The sequence below is a fragment of the Arachis ipaensis genome, chromosome B08 (genome assembly GCF_000816755.2).
Source record: "Arachis ipaensis cultivar K30076 chromosome B08, Araip1.1, whole genome shotgun sequence".
Taxonomy (NCBI): domain Eukaryota; kingdom Viridiplantae; phylum Streptophyta; class Magnoliopsida; order Fabales; family Fabaceae; genus Arachis; species Arachis ipaensis.
This window is the reverse complement of record NC_029792.2, coordinates 50,689,655-50,710,056: the sequence shown is the minus strand read 5'-3', so window position 1 is coordinate 50,710,056 and position 20,402 is coordinate 50,689,655. Positions and strand designations below refer to the sequence as shown.

General features: G+C 38.7%; 1 protein-coding gene across 1 annotated transcript; it reads left to right on the top strand.

The window, feature by feature from the left end:
- LOC107611030 lies at positions 18,072–20,054 on the top strand. Its single transcript, XM_016312997.1, has 2 exons — positions 18,072–18,854; positions 20,025–20,054. Exons 1-2 carry the CDS (start codon positions 18,072–18,074, stop codon positions 20,052–20,054), a joined length of 813 nt encoding a protein of 270 aa, XP_016168483.1.

Sequence of the window (20,402 nt, the reverse complement as noted above, 5' to 3'; positions counted from 1 at the left end):
ATTCAAATCATAACATGGAAAAGTTCATAAATTAAATTGGGAAAATAAATAAAAATAAAGAACCTGTGATTGAGAGTCGCTCCTAAAACTAAGAGAAATCCTAAATCTTAATCCTAAGAGAGAGGAGAGTACCTCTCTCTCTAAAAACTACATCTAAATCTTAAAATTGTAAATATGAGAGCAGCATGTTTTTGAATGGATGCAATCCCTCTACTTTATAGCCTTTAATCTGTATTTTTTGGGCCGAGAACTGGTCAGAAACAGCCCAGAATTCGCTGGTTGCGAATTCAAACACGCTAATTTTTGTCACTGCGATGCGGCCGCATGGATCACGTGGTCGCGTTGTCTAGCTTCAAGGCAACTATGGTGTATTATATATCAAATCGAAGCCCCGGACGTTAGCTTTCCAACGCAACTGAAACCGCGTCGTTAGGACCTCTATAGCTAAAGTTATAGCCATTTGAGTGCGAAGAGGTCAGGCTGGACAGCTTAGCAATTTCTCCAACTTCTTGTATTCCTTCCACTTTTGCATGCTTTCTTTCCATCCTCTGAGCCATTCCTGCCCTGTAATCTCTGGAATCACTTAACACACATATCAAGACATCTAATGGTGATAAGAGAGGATTAATATTAGCAATTATAAGTCCAAAGAAGCATGTTTTCAATCAAAGCACAAAATTAGGAAGGTAAATGTAAAACCATGCAAATAGTATGAATAAGTGGGTAAAGAGTTGATAAAATTCACTCAATTGAGTACAAGATAAACCATGAAATAGTGGTTTATCATGCGTCTTGGGAGTATAGCAAAGGGAGGAATTCTGTTCCCACTAGTATTGCATACTCTGATTTGAATGCTGAAACTCGTATATGGCATCAGATTGTGGCGGACTACATCATCCCGAGCACCCACACTACCCATGTGAGATTTATAATTGCTTTGCTTCTGTGGGCTATTATGCAAGGGAAGCATATAACCATCTTGCCTTTATTGCACAAATCAATTTGAAAATTGGTTGAGAAGAAGAATATCAGCATTCCATTTCCGTCGATGGTGATGTGCTTAGCAAACGCAGCGGGGGTAGAGAGGCGACCAATGGACATCATATTCCGGGTTCCTAGAGGCAACAAGTTCATTCCGAGGGGTGATTTGGAAAGATCAACAAACATTACACCCTCCGAGAGGAAGATACCCACAGCACCACCATCAACTCTACCAACTTCATCAACTGCTTTACCCTTTTTCCGACCTCTTTTGGATCTATTCCGAGACATCTTGCACGATATCCACCACATGGAGCATTTGGAGCACAAACATTTTAAGTGGATAGCGGCAAAGCTAGAAGGAAGAGACCCCAGCCCGATTCCTAGAGCTTCATCCGAACTAGCTGGGGAGGAGCATGATGCAAATGACCATCCCATTTCTAAGTCCACCAGCTAAAGGTGGCCCCTCTTCATCCTCCCGGATCGTGAGCATGCACGGAGGACCATGCACAAATTAAGTGTGGGGGAGGATCGATGACTTCAAGAGGGGTAAAAAAACTTTCTCTCTTAAAGACACTTTGCAATGTTTCTCGTAGTACTTTTTCTTCATTTTGAGTAACTCTATTTCTATTGCATCTTGTTTGGGTTGTTGTAAATATTTCTTTATCATTTATGGATATTTAGTAGTTAATATTTGCATGTTGCATGATAGAATGAATAAGTGGTGAAACACCAAGGAATTTCCATGAAACCTTTTCTAGGAATTGATTGAATTGAAAAAAAATTGTGTTTACCAACTTGCTTCGAGTATTTTGTTTGTAGAACATGGAAACGAGCTAGAACAACATACCCTGTGAGATTTGAACTTTAATAGATGGTTGCACTTTTTAGCCAATATGTTGTTCTTGTGTGTGATTATACTCCTTTTTTATTGTGATCATTGATTTGCATGATTCTTTATGTCCTTGATTGGCTCAAAAACTGTCTCTCAACAATTTCCTACCGGCAAGTGCACCGGATTATCGTCAAGTAAAAACTCACTGTAGAGTGAGGTCAAATCCCACAGGGATTGGTAGATTGATCAATGTTAATTGGAGAATTGTGCTTGTTGAGTGAAATCAAAATTGGGTTGAGATTGCAGAATATAAATTTGGCGGGAAACTTAAATTGCAAGAAATTAACTAACAGAAATTAAATTGTGAGAAATTAAATGATAGAATCTTAAATTGCAAGAAATTAAATGGGAATGGGGGCTTAGCATGAAATTAAAGAAGCAGAATGTAAAAGAATGGGTAGATCAGAGATGGGGAAGATCATTGGGGTCAGGAGATGTGATAATTATCTGGATCAAGTTCATTTTTATCTCTTCCTCAATCAATGCATTCATTGATCTTCTTGGCAATCTTAGGTGATTAGATCCCAATTCTTTGGTAATCTAATCTCTCTAAGCATGAACAATTGCCCAATTCCTTGATTTAAGTACTCATGGGAAGAGATGAAGTTTGGTAACTGATTATACCACACAAATTTATAGATCAAATTATTGGTAGGATTACATGTCATTATATCCATCCAAACCCCATTCTAATCCAATGTGAGAAAGTATTTCTAGCATGATCTCCTCATTCCTCTTCCAAGGTTCAGAGGAGATCCAATTACGAATAGCTTCTTTCCCAAGACAACTATCCAATTGGATGAAGAACGAAAGCTTTCTAGCAAAATCAAAAGAAAAGAAAGAAGAAGAAGAATGAAAACTAATATTGATCCATTGAATTACACAAAGCTTCCTAACCCAATGAAAGGAATTTAGTTGTTCATAGCTCTCAAAATAGAAAATGGAATTGAAAGATACATTGCAGAATTCAAAGAATTGCAGTAAAAATGAACCCAAAAGTAAAAGTGAAGTCCTAAATGAAGTAACCCCCACTTTCTTTCTAACTTAAATTCTAAGTTATTTATACACCCATTGATCTTCAATCTCTGAATTGGGCTTTTGGCCTTGATGGAATTGGGTTGAAGTTGCTTCAATTGGTTTCCCTTATTGTTGAGAAGAGATCTGTTTGAATTTCAAGTTCTAGTGCTTCACGTTGGAGTCAAAGTTTGATGGCCAACGTTGACTCAAACGCCTTTCTAAAAAAACCAGATGTAGCTGCTATCATTGGCATTTGACTCAATGTTGGAGGGCCAACGTTCTGCTATCCACGCATATGTGTACACCACACGTATGTGTGAAGGCTGTGATTTTTCTTTCTCACACGCACGCATACATCACGCTTACGCGTGAAATGCCATTTTTCCCATCGACACGTACGCGTCACTGACGCGTGCGCGTCGATTCAAGTTTTTCAATTCCAAATTCTAGGCTTCTCATCGCGGACGTTGGAGGCAACGTTTGAGGCAACGTTGGACCTCCAACGTTCATTTGTGATGCGTACGCGTGACCCACTGGTGCACGGAATTATGATCACACTTTTCACAACTCCGGTACAACTAACCAGCAAGTGCACTGGGTCGTCCAAGTAATAAAACCTTACGCGAGTAAGGGTCGATCCCACGGAGATTGCCGGCTTGAAGCAAGCTATGGTCATCCTGTAAATCTTAGTCAGGCGGATTCAATTCGTTATGAGTTTTGATAATTGAAAGATAAATAAAATGTAAATTAAAATAAAGATACTTATGTAATTCATTGGTGGGAATTTCAGATAAGCGTTTGGAGATGCTTTGTTGCTTCTGAACCTCTGCTTTCCTATTGTCTTCATCCAATCATGTGTGCTCCCTTTCATGGCAAGCTGTATGTTGGTGGATCACCGTTGTCAATGGCTACCATCCATCCTCTCAGTGAAATTGGTCCAGGTACGGTTTTTGTACGGCTAATCAATTGTCGGATCTCTCATCTCGGATGAAAAATACCAGGCACAGCTACCGCACGGCTAATCATCTGTCGGTTCTCACTTGTGTCGGAATAGGATCTTTCTATCCTTTTGCACACTGTCACTGCGCCCAACATTCGTGAGTTTGAAGCTCGTCACAGTCATCCCGTCCCAGATCCTACTCGGAATACCACAGACAAGGTTTAGACTTTTCGGATCTCAAGAATGCTGCCAATTGGTTCTAGCCTCTACCACGAAGGTTCTAATCTCACGGATTCGAATGCTCTGTTATCAGGAGAGGCAAGTAAAATCCGTGGATCAGAGACCTAAGAGATTATACTCCAGCTATCGTCCAATGACTACGTTGAACATCATGTAGACCGCTTGTGGTTGTCAGGCACGCGGATCTTGGCTAAGCGAGTAATGAAGATAGTGGGTGATTGTCACGGGTCACCCCTTCATTCTGACTTAACTGAATTAAGAACGAGAGTATATCTTGGAGAAGAGACATGCGTGAATTGAAAGAAAAACAATATTATTTTAATTAATTTATGAAGAACAGTAGAGCTCCGCACCTTAATCTATGAGGTGTAGAAACTCCACCGTAGAAAATACATAAGAGAAAAGTGTCTTGGCATAGCCATGTGGCCAGCCTCCAAATGTGAAAAATGGCATAAGATGGTATATAGGGTCCAAATACAATAGGAAAGACTAGTATTTATACTAAACTAGTTACTAAGGATTACAGAAATTGAGTAACTAAGTGCAGATAGTGCAGAAATCTACTTCCGAGGCCTACTTGGTGTGTGCTTGGGCTGAACATTGAGCTTTACACGTGCATAGGCCTTTTCTAGAGTTAAACACCAGCTTGGATGCCAGTTTGGGCGTTTAACTCCAGTTCTGGTGCCAGTTCTGGCGTTTTACGCCAGATAAGGGTCTCTGGCTGGCGTTGAACGCCAGTTTGGGCCATCAAATCTCGGACAAAGTATGAACTAGTATACATTGCTGGAAAGCCCAAGATGTTAGCTTTCCATCCCAATTGAGAACGTGCCAATTGGACTTCTGTAGCTCTAGAAAAATGCGTTTGAGTGTAGGGAGGTCAGAATCCAACAACATCTGTAGTCCTTTCTCAGCCTCTGAATCAGATTTTTGCTCAGGTCCCTCAATTTCAGCCAGAAAATACCTGAAATTACAGAAAAACACACAAACTCATAGTTAAGTCTAGAAATGTGATTTTTGCATAAAAACTAATAAAAATATAATAAAAAGTAACTAAAACATACTAAAAACTACCTAAAAACAATGCCAAAAAGCGTATAAATTATTCGCTCATCACAACACCAAACTTAAATTGTTGCTTGTCCCCAAGCAACTAAAAGCAAAATAGGATAAAAAGAAGAGAAAATACAATAAATTTCAAAATATCAATGAAGCTTAGTTCCAATTAGATGAGCGGGACTAGTAGCGTTTTGCTTCTGAACAGTTTTGGCATCTCACTTTATCCTTTGAAGTTCAGAATGATTGGCCACTTTAGGAACTCAGAAATACAGATAATGTTATTGATTCTCCTAGTTTAGTATGTTGATTCTTGAACACAGCTACTTTATGAGTCTTGGCCGTGACCCTTAGCATTTTGTTTTCCAATATTACCACCGGATACATAAATGCCACAGACACATAACTGGGTGAACCTTTTCAGATTGTGTCTCAGCTTTGCTAGAGTCCCCAGTTAGAGGTGCCCAGAGTTCTTAAGCACACTCTTTTTGCTTTGGATCACGACTTTTACCACTCAGTCTCAAGCTTTTCACTTGGACCTTCATGACATAAGTACATGGTTAGGGACATCTTGATTTAGCCGCTTAGGCCAGGATTTTATTTCTTTGGGCCCTCCTATCCATTAATGCTCAAAACCTTGGATCTTTTTTACCCTTGCCTTTTAGTTTTAAAGGGTTATTAGCTTTTTGCTCTTGCCTTTTGGTTTAAAGAGCTATTGGCTTTTTCTGCTTGTTTTTTCGTTTTTCTTTCTTTTTCTTTAATTTTTGCCATTTTTTTTCGCAAGCTTTGTGTTTTTCACTGCTTTTTCTTGCTTCAAGAATCAATTTTATGATTTTTAAGATTATCAATAACATTTCTCTTTTTTCATTATTCTTTCAAGAGCCAACAATTTTAACATTCATAAACTTCACTATAAAAAATATGCACTGTTCAAGCATTCATTTAGAAAATAAAAAGTATTGCCACCACATCAAAATAATTAAACTATTTTCAAGATAGAATTCGAAATTCATGTACTTCTTTTTCTTTTTCAGAAAACTTTTTTCATTTAAGAAAGGTGAGCGATTCATGAAATCATTCATAGCTTTAAGACATAGACACTAGACACTAATGATCATGTAATAAAGACACAAACATAGACAAAACATAAAGCATATAATTCAAAAAACAGAAAAAATAAAAACAAGGAGATTAAAGAACGGGTCCACCTTAGTGATGGCGGCTAGTTCTTCCTCTTGAAGATCCTATGGAGTGCTTGAGCTCCTCTATGTCTCTTCCTTGCCTTTGTTGCTCCTCCCTCATGGCTCTTTGGTATTCTCTAATTTCATGGAGGATGATGGAGTGCTCTTGGTGCTCCATCCTTAGTTGCCCCATGTTGGAACTCAATTCTCCTAAGGAGGTGTTGATTTGCTCCCAATAATTTTGTGGAGAAAAGTGCATCCCTTGAGGTATCTCAGGGATTTCATGATGAGGAATTTCCTCATGCTCTTGTTGAGGTCCATGAGTGGGCTCTCTTGTTTTCTCCATCCTCTTTTTAGTGATGGGCTTGTCCTCATCAATGAGGATGTCTTTCTCTATGACAATTCCAGCTAAATTGCATAGGTGACAAATGAGATGAGGGAAGGCTAACCTTGCTAAAGTGGAGGGCTTGTCCGCCACCTTGTAGAGTTCTAAGGATATGATCTCATGAACTTCTACTTCCTCTCCAATCATGATACTATGGATCATGATAGCCCGGTCTACAGTAACTTCAGACCGGTTGGTAGTAGGAATGATAGAGTGTTGGATGAACTCCAACCATCCCCTAGCCACGGGTTTGAGGTCAAGCCTTCTTAGTTGAACCGGCTTGCCTCTTGAGTCTCTCTTCTATTGAGCACCTTCCACACAAATGTCCCTAAGGACTTGGTCCAACCCTTGATCAAAGTTGACCCTTCTAGTGAAAGGGTGAGGATCTCCTTACATCATTGTCAAGTTGAATGCTAGCCTCACATTTTTCGGACTGAAATCCAAGTATTTCCCCCAAACCATTGTGAGCCAATTCTTTGGGTTCGGGTTCACACCTTGGTCATGGTTTCTAGTGATCCATGCATTAGCATCTCTCTCTTGAACCATTAAGATCCCGACTTGTTGAATGGGGTTGGTGAGAATTTCCCAACCTCTCCTTCGAATCTCATGTCGGATCTCCGGATGTTCACTCTTTTTGAGCTTGAAGGGGACCTCGGGGATCACCTTTTTCTTGGCCACAACTTCATAGAAATGGTCTTGATGGACCTTTGAGATGAATCTCTCCATCTCCCATGACTCGGAGGTGGAAGCAATTGCCTTTCCTTTCCTCTTTCTAGAGTTTTCTCTGGCCTTTGATGCCATTAATGGTTATGGAAAAAAAAGCAATGCTTTTTAAACACCAAACTTAAAATGTTTGCTCGTCCTCGAGCAAAAGAAGAAAGAAATGAGTAGAAGAAGAAGAAATGAAGGAGATAGAGGTGAGGAGAGGTTTCAGCCAAGTGGGGTGTAATGTGTATGATGTGTGAAATTGAAGGTGGTGAGGAGGGGTATTTATAGGGTAGGGGAGAGAGGGTAGCCGTGTATGAGGGGTTGGGTTTGGGAGAAAAATGGTTTGAATTTGAATGGTGAGGTAGGTGGGGTTTAATGATGGATGGATGTGAGTGGTGAGGTAGGTGGGGTTTAATGATGGATGGATGTGAGTGGTGAGGAGGTTGTGGGGAAGAGGGTAAAATTTGATAGGTGAGGGGTGTTTGGGGAAGAGGTTTTTGATGGGATTGGTCACGGGTATTTGGGGAAGAGTGTTATGGAAAGGTGTGAAGAGGAGAGAAGAAGATGTGGGGTAGGTGGGGATCCTGTAGGGTCTACAGATCCTGAGATATCAAGGAATTCGAGTCCTTGCACCATTCTGGCGTTTAAACACCCATTGTGTGCTAAATCTGGCGTTTAACGCCAGTTCAGCTACCTTTCCTGGCGTTAGACGCCAGTCTACTGTCCAATTCTAGCGTTAAATGCCAGCCAGATGCCCATTTCTAGCGTTAAACGCCAGTGACGAATTAGATTCTTGCTAATTTAGAATTTTTTATAAAAGTAATCGCGTTGTAAGTATAGTTTCTAAACCAACAGAGAATCCTTTTGTACAAAAGTTTGGTTGTCACAAGTAACATAACCCAATAAAATTTATAACCGAAGTATTTAAACCTCGGGTCGTCTCTCAAGGAATTCAGGGAAGTATGATTTATTATTGGTTATGAAATTGTATATTTTTGGGTTTTTAAAATAAGGAATAAGTAATTTAAATGGCAAGAAAAATAAATTAATAATAATAAAATCTCTTGGCAAGGTATAAAAAATTGAATTCCTATCCTAGTTATCCTTATCAGATTGTGATGAGAATTGAATTATGCACCCACTTTAATTAACCCTTGCCAAACAAAGGAAAGCCAAGTGGACTAATTATTTTGATCCTCAAGTCCTAGTCAACTCCTATGGAAAGACTAGAGTTATTAGAGTACAAATTAACCAGCAGAAAATTCCAATTTCAATCAACAGCTGAGTTTGATAACTCAAGTGTTGCTAATTACTTAACCAAGGCCAAAAGGGAAAAATATCTTAAATTAAATTAAAAGCATTCATAAATAAAATAAAGAAAAATTAAATCTGAAATACCTCAGGAATCGGTTTTACATTGTATTCGGGATTGTCCAAAAGCCCAACTTGTTTGGCAAGCTTTAGGGATCTCCGATCAACCAGTGGATTTGATGAGTTGGTTCTTACATAATAGCAAATAGCGCCCCTTTAGATTCTTTTATGGTCTCTGGTGGATTTGGTGTTCGAGAAATAACGAGATCTTTCATCCTCACGAGCATTGGACCATAGACAAGGTGATTGGTATGGCTTTGTCCTTAGAAAAGGAGCTCCGAAATATTTTTGAGTTGCAACGACTATCTATCCCCTCAACCATTAGTGGCTCTTGGATCCCCCCTCAGTGGGTACCTTTAAGATTAATTGTGATGCTAGCTATCCTGGCAGTGGTGCTCGAGTTGGTTTTGCTTGTGTTAGCAGAGATTGGAAGGGAAGGTGGCAACGAGGCTGTCTGGGAACAATTGAGAGTCGTAGCATTTTGCAAGGAGAGTTGTTTGCTATTTGGAGAGGCTTTCTTTTAGCATGGGACTCGGGACAAAGAGACATTATATGTGAGACAGACTGTGTGGAGGCTTTTACTATTGTCAATAATTTACAAGATTGCTCTGGGTTTATTGATCCTTTGGTGTTAAAAATCCGAGATATCATGTCTTGGAAATGGCGTGCTGATCTTCGGTTGATCTTGAGAGATGCAAATACAGTAGCAGACATCATGGCAAAGACTGCAATGAGGACTATTTCTCCCCAAGTGGAGCTTCCATTGCCTTGGAAGGAGTTTGAGAGTAGTATTCAGCGGGACTGCCTTTCTTAAGCAGTTTCTTATTTTTTTTTTCTTTCTTAGTTTTTGTTTATTTTCTTTTAAGTCACAAAAAAAAATCTGAAATACCTCAATTTATATTAAACAAAGAAATCAACTCTAACATGAAGTTCATAAGCCAAATTGAAAAGATAAATAATAATTAAAGTAATAGAATCAATAAAGGTAGAAAATAAATTAAAGAAATATTGAACCTGTGAATTGAGAGAAGTAGCCTAAACACAATAGAAATCCTACATCCTAATCCTAAAAGAGAGGAGAGAACCTCTCTCTCTAAAACTACATCTAATCCTAAAATTGTGTATATTAAAGCTTGATTGATGAATGAATGGATTTACCCACTTTATAGCCTCTAATCTGTGTTTTCTGGGCTAAAAACTAGGCCAGAAACAGCCCAGAAATCACTGGGGGCGAAATCTGCCATGCTGATTTTCGTCATTGCGACGCGTCCACGTGATGCACATGTTCGCATCATCTAGCTGTATGGCCACTATAGCAAATTATATATCATTTTGAAGCCCTGGACGTTAGCTTTCCAACGCAACTAAAACCACATCATTTGGATCTCTTTAGTGCAAGTTATGACCGTTTGAGTGCGAAGAGGTCAGGCTGGACAGGTTAGCAATTTCTTCAACTTCTTGTATTCCTTCCATTTTTGTATGCTTCCTTTCCATCCTCTAAGCCATTCCTGCCCTGTAATCCCTGAAAGCACTTAACGCACATATCACGGCATCGAATGGTAATAAGAAAGGATTAATATTAGCAAATATAAGGCCAAAGAAGCATGGTTTCAATCATAGCACAAAATTAGGAAAGAGAAAGTAAAATCATGCAAATAGTATGAATAAGTCGGTAAAGAGTTGATAAAAACCACTCAATTGAGCACAAGATAAACCATGAAATAGTGGTTTAACAGCTAGATGCCAGACAGCCCTTTCTGGCATTAAACGCCCAGAGTGATGCCCATTCTGGCGTTTAATGCCCAGAATGCTGCCAAGCTGGGCGTTAAACGCCTATTCTGCTATCCTTACTGGCGTTTAAACGCTAGTAAGCTTGTCCTCCAGGGTGTGCTATTTTTTATGCTGTTTTTCATTCTGTTTTTGATTTTTCAGTTGTTTTTGTGACTTCACATGATCATCAACCTAAAGAAAACATAAAATTGCAATGGAAAATAAATAAATATAATTAAATAACATTGGGTTGCCTCCCAACAAGTGCTCCTTTAATGTCAATAGCTTGACAGTGAGCTCTTAGAGAGCCTCACAGAGATTCAGAGCTTAGTGGTGGCCTCCTAACACCAAACTTAGAGTTGAGTGTGGGAGCTCTGTTTGACTCTGTATTGAGAGAAGCTTTTCATGCTTCCTCTCTATGGTTACATAAGAAGATCCTTGAGCCTTAAACACAAGGTAGTCCTCATTCAATTGAAGGACTAGCTCTCCTCTGTCCATATCAATTACAACACTTGCTGTGGCTAGGAAGGGTCTTCCTAGGATGATGGATTCATCCTCATCCTTCCCAGTGTCTAGGATTATGAAATCAGCATGGATGTACATGCCTTCAACCTTCACCAAGACATCCTCTACAAGTCCATAAGCCTGTTTCCTTGAATTTTCTGCCATCTCTAGTGAGATTCTTGCAGCTTGCACCTCAAAGATTCCTAGTTTCTCCATTACAGAGAGGGGCATGAGGTTTATCCCTGACCCTAGGTCACACAGAGCCTTCTCAAAGGTCATGGTGCCTATGGTACAAGGTATTAAGAACTTTCCAGGATCCTGTTTCTTCTGAGGTAATTTCAATTGAACCAGATTATTTAGTTCATTGATGAGCAATGGGGGTTCATCCTCCCAAGTCTCATTACCAAATAGCTTGGCATTTAGCTTCATGGCTGCTCCTAGATATTGAGCAACTTGCTCTTCAATAATATCTTCATCCTCTTCAGAGGAAGAGTACTTATCAGAGCTCATGAATGGCAACAGTAAGTTCAGTGGAATCTCTATGGTCTCTGTATAAGCCTCAGATTCCTTTGGAGGCCAGTGGACGTCCATTGAGGTCTTCCTCACTGGAAATCACTGCCTTTTCTTCCTCACTAGGTTCGGCCATGTTAGTTATATTTATGGCTTTGCACTCTCTTTTTGGATTCTATTCTGTATTGCTTGGGAGAGTACTAGGAGGGATTTCAGTAACTCTTTTACTCAGCTGACCCACTTGTACCTCTAAATTTCTAATGGAGGACTTTGCTTCAGTCATGAAACTGAGAGTGGTCTTAGATAGATCAGAGACTACAGTTGCTAAGTCAGAGTGGCTCTACTTAGAATTCTCTGTCTGTTGCTGAGAAGATGATGGAAAAGGTTTCTTATTGCCAAACCTATTTCTCCCACGATTATTGTTACAGAAGCCTTGATTAGGCTTCTGTTGATCCTTCCATGAGAAATTTGGATGATTCCTCCATGAAGAATTATAGGTGTTTCCATAGGATTCTCCCATGTAATTCACCTCTTCCATTGCAGGATTCTCAGGGTCATAAGCTTCTCCTTCTGAGGAAGCTTCCTTAGTATTGCTGGATGCAGCTTACATTCCAGACAGACTCTGAGAAATCATATTGACTTGTTGAGTCAATATTTTATTCTGAGCCAATATGGCATTCAGAGTATCAATCTCAAGAACTACTTTCTTCTGAGTTGTCCCATTATTCACAGGATTTCTTTCAGAAGTGTACATGAACTGGTTATTTGAAACCATTTCAATGAGTTCTTGGGCTTCTGTAGGCGTCTTCTTTAGATGAAGAGATCCACCAGCAGAGTGATCCAATGACATCTTGGACAATTCAGACAGACCATCATAGAATATACATATGATGCTCCATTCTAAAAACATGTCAGAAGGACACCTTCTGATCAATTGGTTGTATCTTTCCCAAGCTTCATAGAGGGATTCACCTTCCTTATGTTTGAAGGTTTAGACTTCCGCTCTAAGCTTGCTCAACTTTTGAGGTGGAAAAAATTTGGCCAAGAAAGCATTGACCAACTTTTCCCAAGAGTTCAGGTTATCTTTAGGTTGTGAGTCCAACCATGTCCTAGCTCTGTCTCTTACAGCAAAGGGGAAAAGCATAAGTCTGTAGACGTCAGGATTAACCCCATTGGTCTTAACAGTATCACAAATTTGCAAGAATTCAGCTAAAAACTGATGAGGATCTTCCAATGGAAGTCCATGAAACTTGCAATTCTGCTGCATCAGAGAAACTAATTGAGGCTTAAGCTCAAAGTTGTTTGCTCCAATTGCAGGAACTGAGATGCTCCTTCCATAGAAGTTAGAAGAGGATGCAATAAAGTCACCAAGAATCTTCCTTGCATCTCCACCATTGTTATTGGGTTCGGCCATCTCTTCTTCTTTTCTCCAAAAATTCTGCCAGGTCCTCCCCAGAGTGTTGTGCTTTAGCTTCTCTTAGCTTCCTCTTTAGAGTCATTTCATGTTCCGGATCAGCTTCAACAAGAAATTTCTTATCCTTGCTCCTGCTCATATGAAAAAGAAGAGAATAGAAAAGAATAGGAATCCTCTATATCATAGTATAGAGATTCCTTTATCTGAGTAGAAGAATAGAAGAGTAGAATGAAGAAGAGAGAATATGAAGAATTCGAACATAGAGAGGGAGAGAGGGTTCGAATTATAAGAAGAAGAAAAGTGGTAGTAAATAAATAAATAAATAGAAAGAGATGAGAGAGAGGGAGAATTCAAATTTTGAATTAAAATAAAAGGAAAATATTTTAGTTTTTATTTTAATTATTGGTTAGTATTCAAAATTTAAAAAGAGAAATAAAATAAAATTGGAATTTAAATCAATTAGTTAATTAAAAAGAATTTTGAAAAAGGGGTTAGTAGTTTTCGAAAATTAGAGAGAGAGAGAAAGGTAGTTAGGTAATTTTGAAAGAGATAAGAAATAATAATCTTATAAAATCAAACAAAAAGTCAAGTAGTTAATTGAAAAAGATTTGAAAATCAATTTTGAAAAGATAAGAAGTTAGAAAAGATTTTGAAACTGATTTTGAAAAAGATATGATTGAAATTCATTTTGAAAAAGATTTGAAAAGGAAATTAAAAAGATTTGGTTTTGAAAATTAAAGTTGATTACTTGACTAACAAGAAACTAAAGGATATGATTCAAGAATTTAAAGATTGATCCTTTCTTAATAGGCAAGTAACATCTTAAAAAAATTTTTATTCAAAACATTAATTGTTAGCATTAATTTCGAAAATATGAAATAAAAGTAAGAAAAAGATTTTGAAAATAAAATTTAAAATTTTCGAAAAACATGAAAGGAAATTGAAAAAAAATTTGATTTTGAAAAAGATTTGAAAAGATAGGATTTTGAAATTTATGAGTGAAATAAGGAAATATATTTTTTTGATTTTTGAATTTTTAATGAGGAGAGAGAAAAACATAAAAATGACACAAAACATAAAAATTTAAGATCAAAACAAAAATGCATGCAAGAACAGTTTGAATGTCAAGATGAACATCAAGAACTCTTTGAAGATCATGATGAACATCAAGAACATATTTTTGAAAATTTTGAAGAAAAGAAAAACATGCAAGACACCAAACTTAAAAATTTTTAATCTATAGACACTAATAATTCAAGAATGCATATGAAAAACAAGAAAAGACACAAAACAAGAAAATGTAAAGATCAAACAAAGACAATCATCAAGAACAACTTGAAGATCATGAATAACACCATGCATGAGTTTTTGAAAATTTTAATAAAAAAAATAAAATTGACACCAAACTTAAAATTTGACACAAGACTCAAACAAGAATCATAAAATTTGTGGTTTTTATGATTTTATTAATTTTTTTTTGGATTTTTCAAAAATAATTTGGAAAGAGAAAAATAAGAAATTCAAAATTTTTAATAAGAATTCCAAGAATCATGCAATGTTAGTCTAAAGCTTCGGTCCAAAAATTTAGACATGGCTAAATAGCCAGCCAAGCTTTATGTGAAAGCTTCGGTCCAAAAGATTATACATGGCCAAATGGCCAGCCAAGCTTCAGCATACAAATCAGACATACAACAGCCAATTAGATGGGAATCCAAAGGCTCTTGCAATGATAAGTGGAAGCCTCAGTCCAAAAGATTAGACATGGCTTAGTAGCCAGCCAGGCTTCACATATCATTTGAAACTCTAGAATTCATTCTTAAAAACTCTGAAGAAAAATAAAATATTGTAATTTTTTTTGAATTATCTTTCGAAAATTAAAAATAAAATGCTTAAACATAAAATAAAAGTACCTAATCTGAGCAACAAGATGAACCGTCAGTTGTCCAAACTCGAACAATTCCCGGCAACGGCACCAAAAACTTGGTACGGCAAAATCGTGATCTCACCACTTCTTCACAACTCCGCGTAACTAACCATTAAGTGCACTGGGTCGTCCAAGTAATAAACCTTACGTGATTAAGGGTGAATCCCACAGAGATTGTCGGCTTGAAGCAAGCTATGGTCATCCTTGTAAATCTCAGTCAGGCGGATTCAATTGGTTATGAGGTTTTGATAATTAAAACATAAATAAAATGTAAAATAAAATAAAGTTACTTATGTAATTCACTGGTGGGAATTTCAGATAAGCGTATGGAGATCTTTTGTTGCTTCTGAACCTCTGCTTTCCTATTGCCTTCTTCCAACCATGCGTTACCTCCTTCCATGGCAAGTTGTATGATCCTCTCGGATGAAAACAAATCCATATGCGCTGTCACCGCACGGCTAATCATCTGTCAGTTCCCGCTAGCATCGGAATAGGACCATTGTCCTTTTGCACACTGTCACTGCGCCCAACATTCGCAAGTTTGAAGCTCGTCACAGTCATCCCTTCCCGGATCCTACTCGGAATACCATAGACAAGGTTTAGACTTTCCGGATCTCAGGAATGCTGCCAATGGTTCTAGCCTATACCACGAAGATACTAATATCACGGACTCGGTCCGTGTATTAGATATCCAAGAGAGTATACTCCAGCTGTCGTCCAATGACTACGTTGAACATCATGTAGATCGCTTTATGGTTGTCAGGCACGCGATCTTGGCTAAGCGAGTAACGAAGATTGGGTGATTGTCACGGGTCACCCCTTCATTCTGACTTAACTGAATTAAGAATAATAGTATATCTTGGAGAATAAGTAGGCGTGAATTGAATAGAAAAACAGTAGTAATTGCATTAATTCATGAAGAACAGCAGAGCTCCACACCTTAATCTATGGGGTGTAGAAACTCCACCGTAGAAAATACATAAGTGAAAAAGGTCTAGGCATGACCGTGAGGCCAGCCTCCAAACGTGAAAATAGTCTACAATAGCATATGATCAACCAAAGACATCAAATAAATCTCTAAAAGTAGTTTTTATACTAAACTAGTAGCCTAGGGTTACAGAAAATGAGTAACTAAGTGCAGGTAGTGCAGAAATCCACTTTCGGGGCGCACTTGGTGTGTGCTTGGACTGAGCATTGAGCTTTACACGTGCATAGGCTATTCCTAGAGTTAAACGCCAGTTTTGGAGCCCCAGTTTGGAAGTTTAACTCCAATTTTGGTGCCAGTTTGGGTATTTTACGCCAAGATGTTTTAGGCTGTCTTTGGACGCCAGTTTGGGCCATCAAATCTCAGGCAAAGTATGAACTATTATATATTGCTGGAAAGCCCAGCATGTCTAGAAAATCCACTTCGAGTGCAGGAGGGTCAGAATCCAATAGCATCTGCAGTCCTTTTTCAGCCTCTGAATCAGATTTTTGCTAAGGTCTCTCAATTTCAGTCAGAAAATACCTGAAATCACAGAAAAACACACAAACTCATAGTAAAATCCAGAAATGTGATTTTTGAGTAAAAACTAATAAAAATATAGTAAAAAGTAACTAAAACATACTAAAAACTATGTAAAAAAATGCCAAAAAGGGTATAAATTATCCGCTCATCAGTTGCCTCCCAATAAGCACTTCTTTAATGTCAATAGCTTGACAGTGAGCTCTTATAGAGCTTCACAGACACTCAGAGCATGATGGTGGCCTCCCAACACCAAACTTAGAGTTTGAATGTGGGGGCTTTGCTTGACTCTGTATTGAGAGAAGCTTTTCATGCTTCCTCTCTATGGTTACAGAGGAAGATCCTTGAGCCTTAAACACAAGGTAGTCCTCATCCAGTTGCAGGACTAACTTTCCTCTATCCACATCAATCACAGCTCTTGCTGTGGCTAGGAAAGGCCTTCTAAGGATGATGCATTCATCCTCATCCTTCCCACTGTCTAGGATTATGAAGTCAGCAGGGATGTAAAGGCCTTCAACCTTCACTAAGACATCCTCTACAAGTCCATAAGCCTGTTTCATTGATTTGTCTGCCATCTCTAGTGAGATTCTTGCAGCTTGTACCTCAAAAATCCCCAGTTTCTCCATTACAGAGAGTGGCATGAGGTTTATACCTGACCCCAGGTAACACAGAGCCTTCTCAAAGGTCATGGTGCCTATGGTACAAGGTATTAAGAACCTTCCGGGATCCAGTTTCTTCTAAGGTAATTTCTTCTGAGCCAAGGCATTCAGTTTATTGATGAGCAATGGAGGTTCATCCTCCCAAGTCTCATTACCAAATAACTTGGCATTCAGCTTCATGATTAGCTTAAACGTGTTCGACCTCCAGGGCTGCCTTTCCTATCTCCACGTTTAAGCTTCAGTTTAACCTTAAACTGAAGCTTAAACGTGTTCGACTAAGTGACCCTCCAGGGCTGCCTTCTTCCATTTCCACGTTTAAGCTTCAGTTTGCTTCCAAAAGGCATCACTGGAAGTGTCTGGCGTTTAAGCTGCAGTTTAAGCTTAAACTGCAACTTAAACGCCACTCTTGGAAAAGGTTTCTAGGCCAAAAATATTGCGGTTTAAGTTAGTATTGCTCTTTACATTCTGCAACTTAATTCATGCAATCACCCCATTCCCTTTTAATTTCAGCAATTTAGCTTCTGCTCTTTAATTTATGCAATTTAAGATTCCGCCATTTCAATTTCTTGTCATTTACATTTCCCGCCAATTTTACATTCCGCAATTTTCATCTAAATCTTGATTCCGCTCAACTAGAACACACTTCTAATTCGAATTGCTCACTCAACCAATCCTTGTGGGATTCGACCTCACTCTATTATGAGTTTTTACTTGACGATAACCGGTGCACTTGCCGGAAGGAATTTTGCCGATCGTGCAATTTCCTAAATCGTGGCATAACAAGTTTATGCGACACCAAGTTTATGGCGCCGTTGCCGGGGATTGGTTTTCGATTGACAATTCTCCAATTGGAAGTTAACTAGATTGAGCATTTTTTTTTTGCTTTGTTAAATCAGTTCAAGTTACTTGTTGAATTTTAATCTCTGCACTCTGTTACATGTTTTCTTTCTTTATGCCTAATCCGAACCAACAATTTCAAGATCAATTAAACAGGATAGAAGGAATGCTTGCAACCATGGGTCAAGACATAACCGAATTGAAAGCCTTTAAGGAAGAAGTAAATTCTAACTTGCAAAACCAAGGAGCTGCCATCCAGAAGTTAGAAAATCAAATTGGGTATTTGTATAAGCAAATCCCTGGGCCAAGTGTTTCTCATGCTGCCAAGGCTATTGCAAAGGAAGAATGTAAAGCCATAACCCTCAGAAGTGGAAAAAAGCTGAAGGAGATCTCAAGTGAACCCACAGAGGATGAAGCAAAGGAAAATGTGAGAGACAAGGAACAGGGACAATCCTTTACACCGTCTGCAACAAGAGAAAAAGAAAAAGAGGTCCTGAAGCTGTATAAACCCAAAGCACCATATCCTCAACGTTTGATGAAAGGTGAAAAGGATGGCCAATTCTCCAGATTTTTGGAGATTTTCAAGAAGCTTCAAATCAACATCCCGTTTGCTGAGGCAATAGAGCAAATGCCACTCTATGCAAAATTCTTAAAGGAATTAATGACCAAAAAGAGAAGCTGGAGAAATGAGGAAACTGTGTTGTTGACTGAAGAATGCAGTGCCATCATTCAACACAAATTGCCTCAGAAACTGAAGGATCCAGGCAGTTTTCAAATCCCCTGTATCATAGGAGAAGTCATGGTGGAGAAGGCCTTGTGTGACTTAGGGGCCAGTAACAATTTGATGTCTCTAACAATGATGAGAAGAATGGAGATTGAGGAAGCCAAACCAACAAGAATGGCCCTCCAATTGGCAGATCGAACCTTTAAATTCCCTCATGGGATAGTTGAGGATTTGTTGGTAAAAGTGGGTTTCAGCAATTTAGCTTCTGCTCTTTAATTTATGCAATTTAAGATTCCGCCATTTCAATTTCTTGTCATTTACATTTCCCGCCAATTTTACATTCCGCAATTCTCATCTAAATCTTGATTCCGCTCAACTAGAACACACTTCTAATTCGAATTGCTCACTCAACCAATCCTTGTGGGATTCGACCTCACTCTATTGTGAGTTTTTACTTGACGATAACCGGTGCACTTGCCGGAAGGAATTTTGCTGATCGTGCAATTTCCTAAATCGTGGCATAACAAGTTTATGCGCATCAATCTTCATCCTTTTCAGAGGAAGAATACTCATCAGAGCTCATGAATGGCAACAGTAAGTTCAGTGGAATCTCTATGGTCTTTTTATGAGCCTCAGATTCCTTTGGTTCCTTATTAGGGAACTCCTTAGTGGTCAGTGGACATCTATTAAGGTCTTCCTCACTGGAAATCACTGCCTCTTCCTCCTCTATAGGTTTGGCCACTTTGGATAAATTGATGGCCTTGCACTCTCTCTTTGGATTCTCTTCTGTATTTCTTGGGAGAGTACTATGAGGGATTTCAGTAACTCTTTTACTCAGCTGACCCACTTGTGCCTCCAAATTTCTGATGGAGGACCTTGTTTCAGTCATAAAACTGAGAGTGGTCTTAGATAGATCAAAGACTATGGTTGCTAAGTCAGAGAGGCTCTGCTTAGAATTCTCTGTCTATTGCTGAGAAGATGATGGAAAAGGCTTGCTATTGCCAAACCTATTTCTCCCACCATTATTATTATTGAAGCCTTATTGAGGCTTCTGTTGATCCTTCCATGAGAAATTTGGATGATTTCTCCATGAAGGATTATAGGTGTTTCCATGGGATTCTCCCATGTAATTCACCTCTTCCATTGCAGGATTCTTAGGGTCATAAGCTTCTCCTTCAGAGGAGGCTTCTTTAGTACAGTCGGATGTAGCTTGCATTCCAGTCAGATTCTGAGAAATCATATTGATTTGCTGAGTCAATATTTTATTCTGAGCCAATATGGCATTCAGAGTATCAATCTCAAGAACTCGTTTCTTCTGAGTCATCCCATTATTCAAAAGATTTCTTTCAGAAGTATACATGAACTGGTTATTTGCAACCATTTCAAAGAGTTCCTAGGCTTCTGCAGGTATTTTCTTTAGATGAAGAAATCCATTAGCAGAGTGGTCCAATGACATCTTGGACAATTCAGACAGACCATCATAGAATATGCCTAAGATGCTCCATCCTGAAAGCATGTCAGAAGGACACCTTCTGATCAATTGCTTGTATCTTTCCCAAGCTTCATAGAGGGATTCACCTTCCTTCTGTTTTAAGGTTTGGACTTCCACTCTAAGCTTGCTCATCTTTTGAAGTGGAAAGAATTTGGCCAAGAAAGTATTGACCAACTTTTCCCAAGAGTTCAGGCTTTCTCTAGGTTGTGAGTCCAACCATATCCTAGCTCTGTCTCTTATAGCAAAGGGGAAAAGCATAAGTCTGTAGACCTCGGAATCAACCCCATTGGTCT

What these genes read in the sequence shown, in the direction of transcription:
- LOC107611030 (XM_016312997.1), top strand. Translation starts at nt 18,072, where the DNA reads ATGGGTCAAGACATAACCGAATTGAAAGCCTTTAAGGAAGAAGTAAAT. An exon ending in GGATAGTTGAGGATTTGTTG is followed by an intron (nt 18,855 to 20,024) that starts GTAAAAGTGGGT and finishes AGGCTTCTGCAG; the next exon opens with GTATTTTCTTTAGATGAAGA.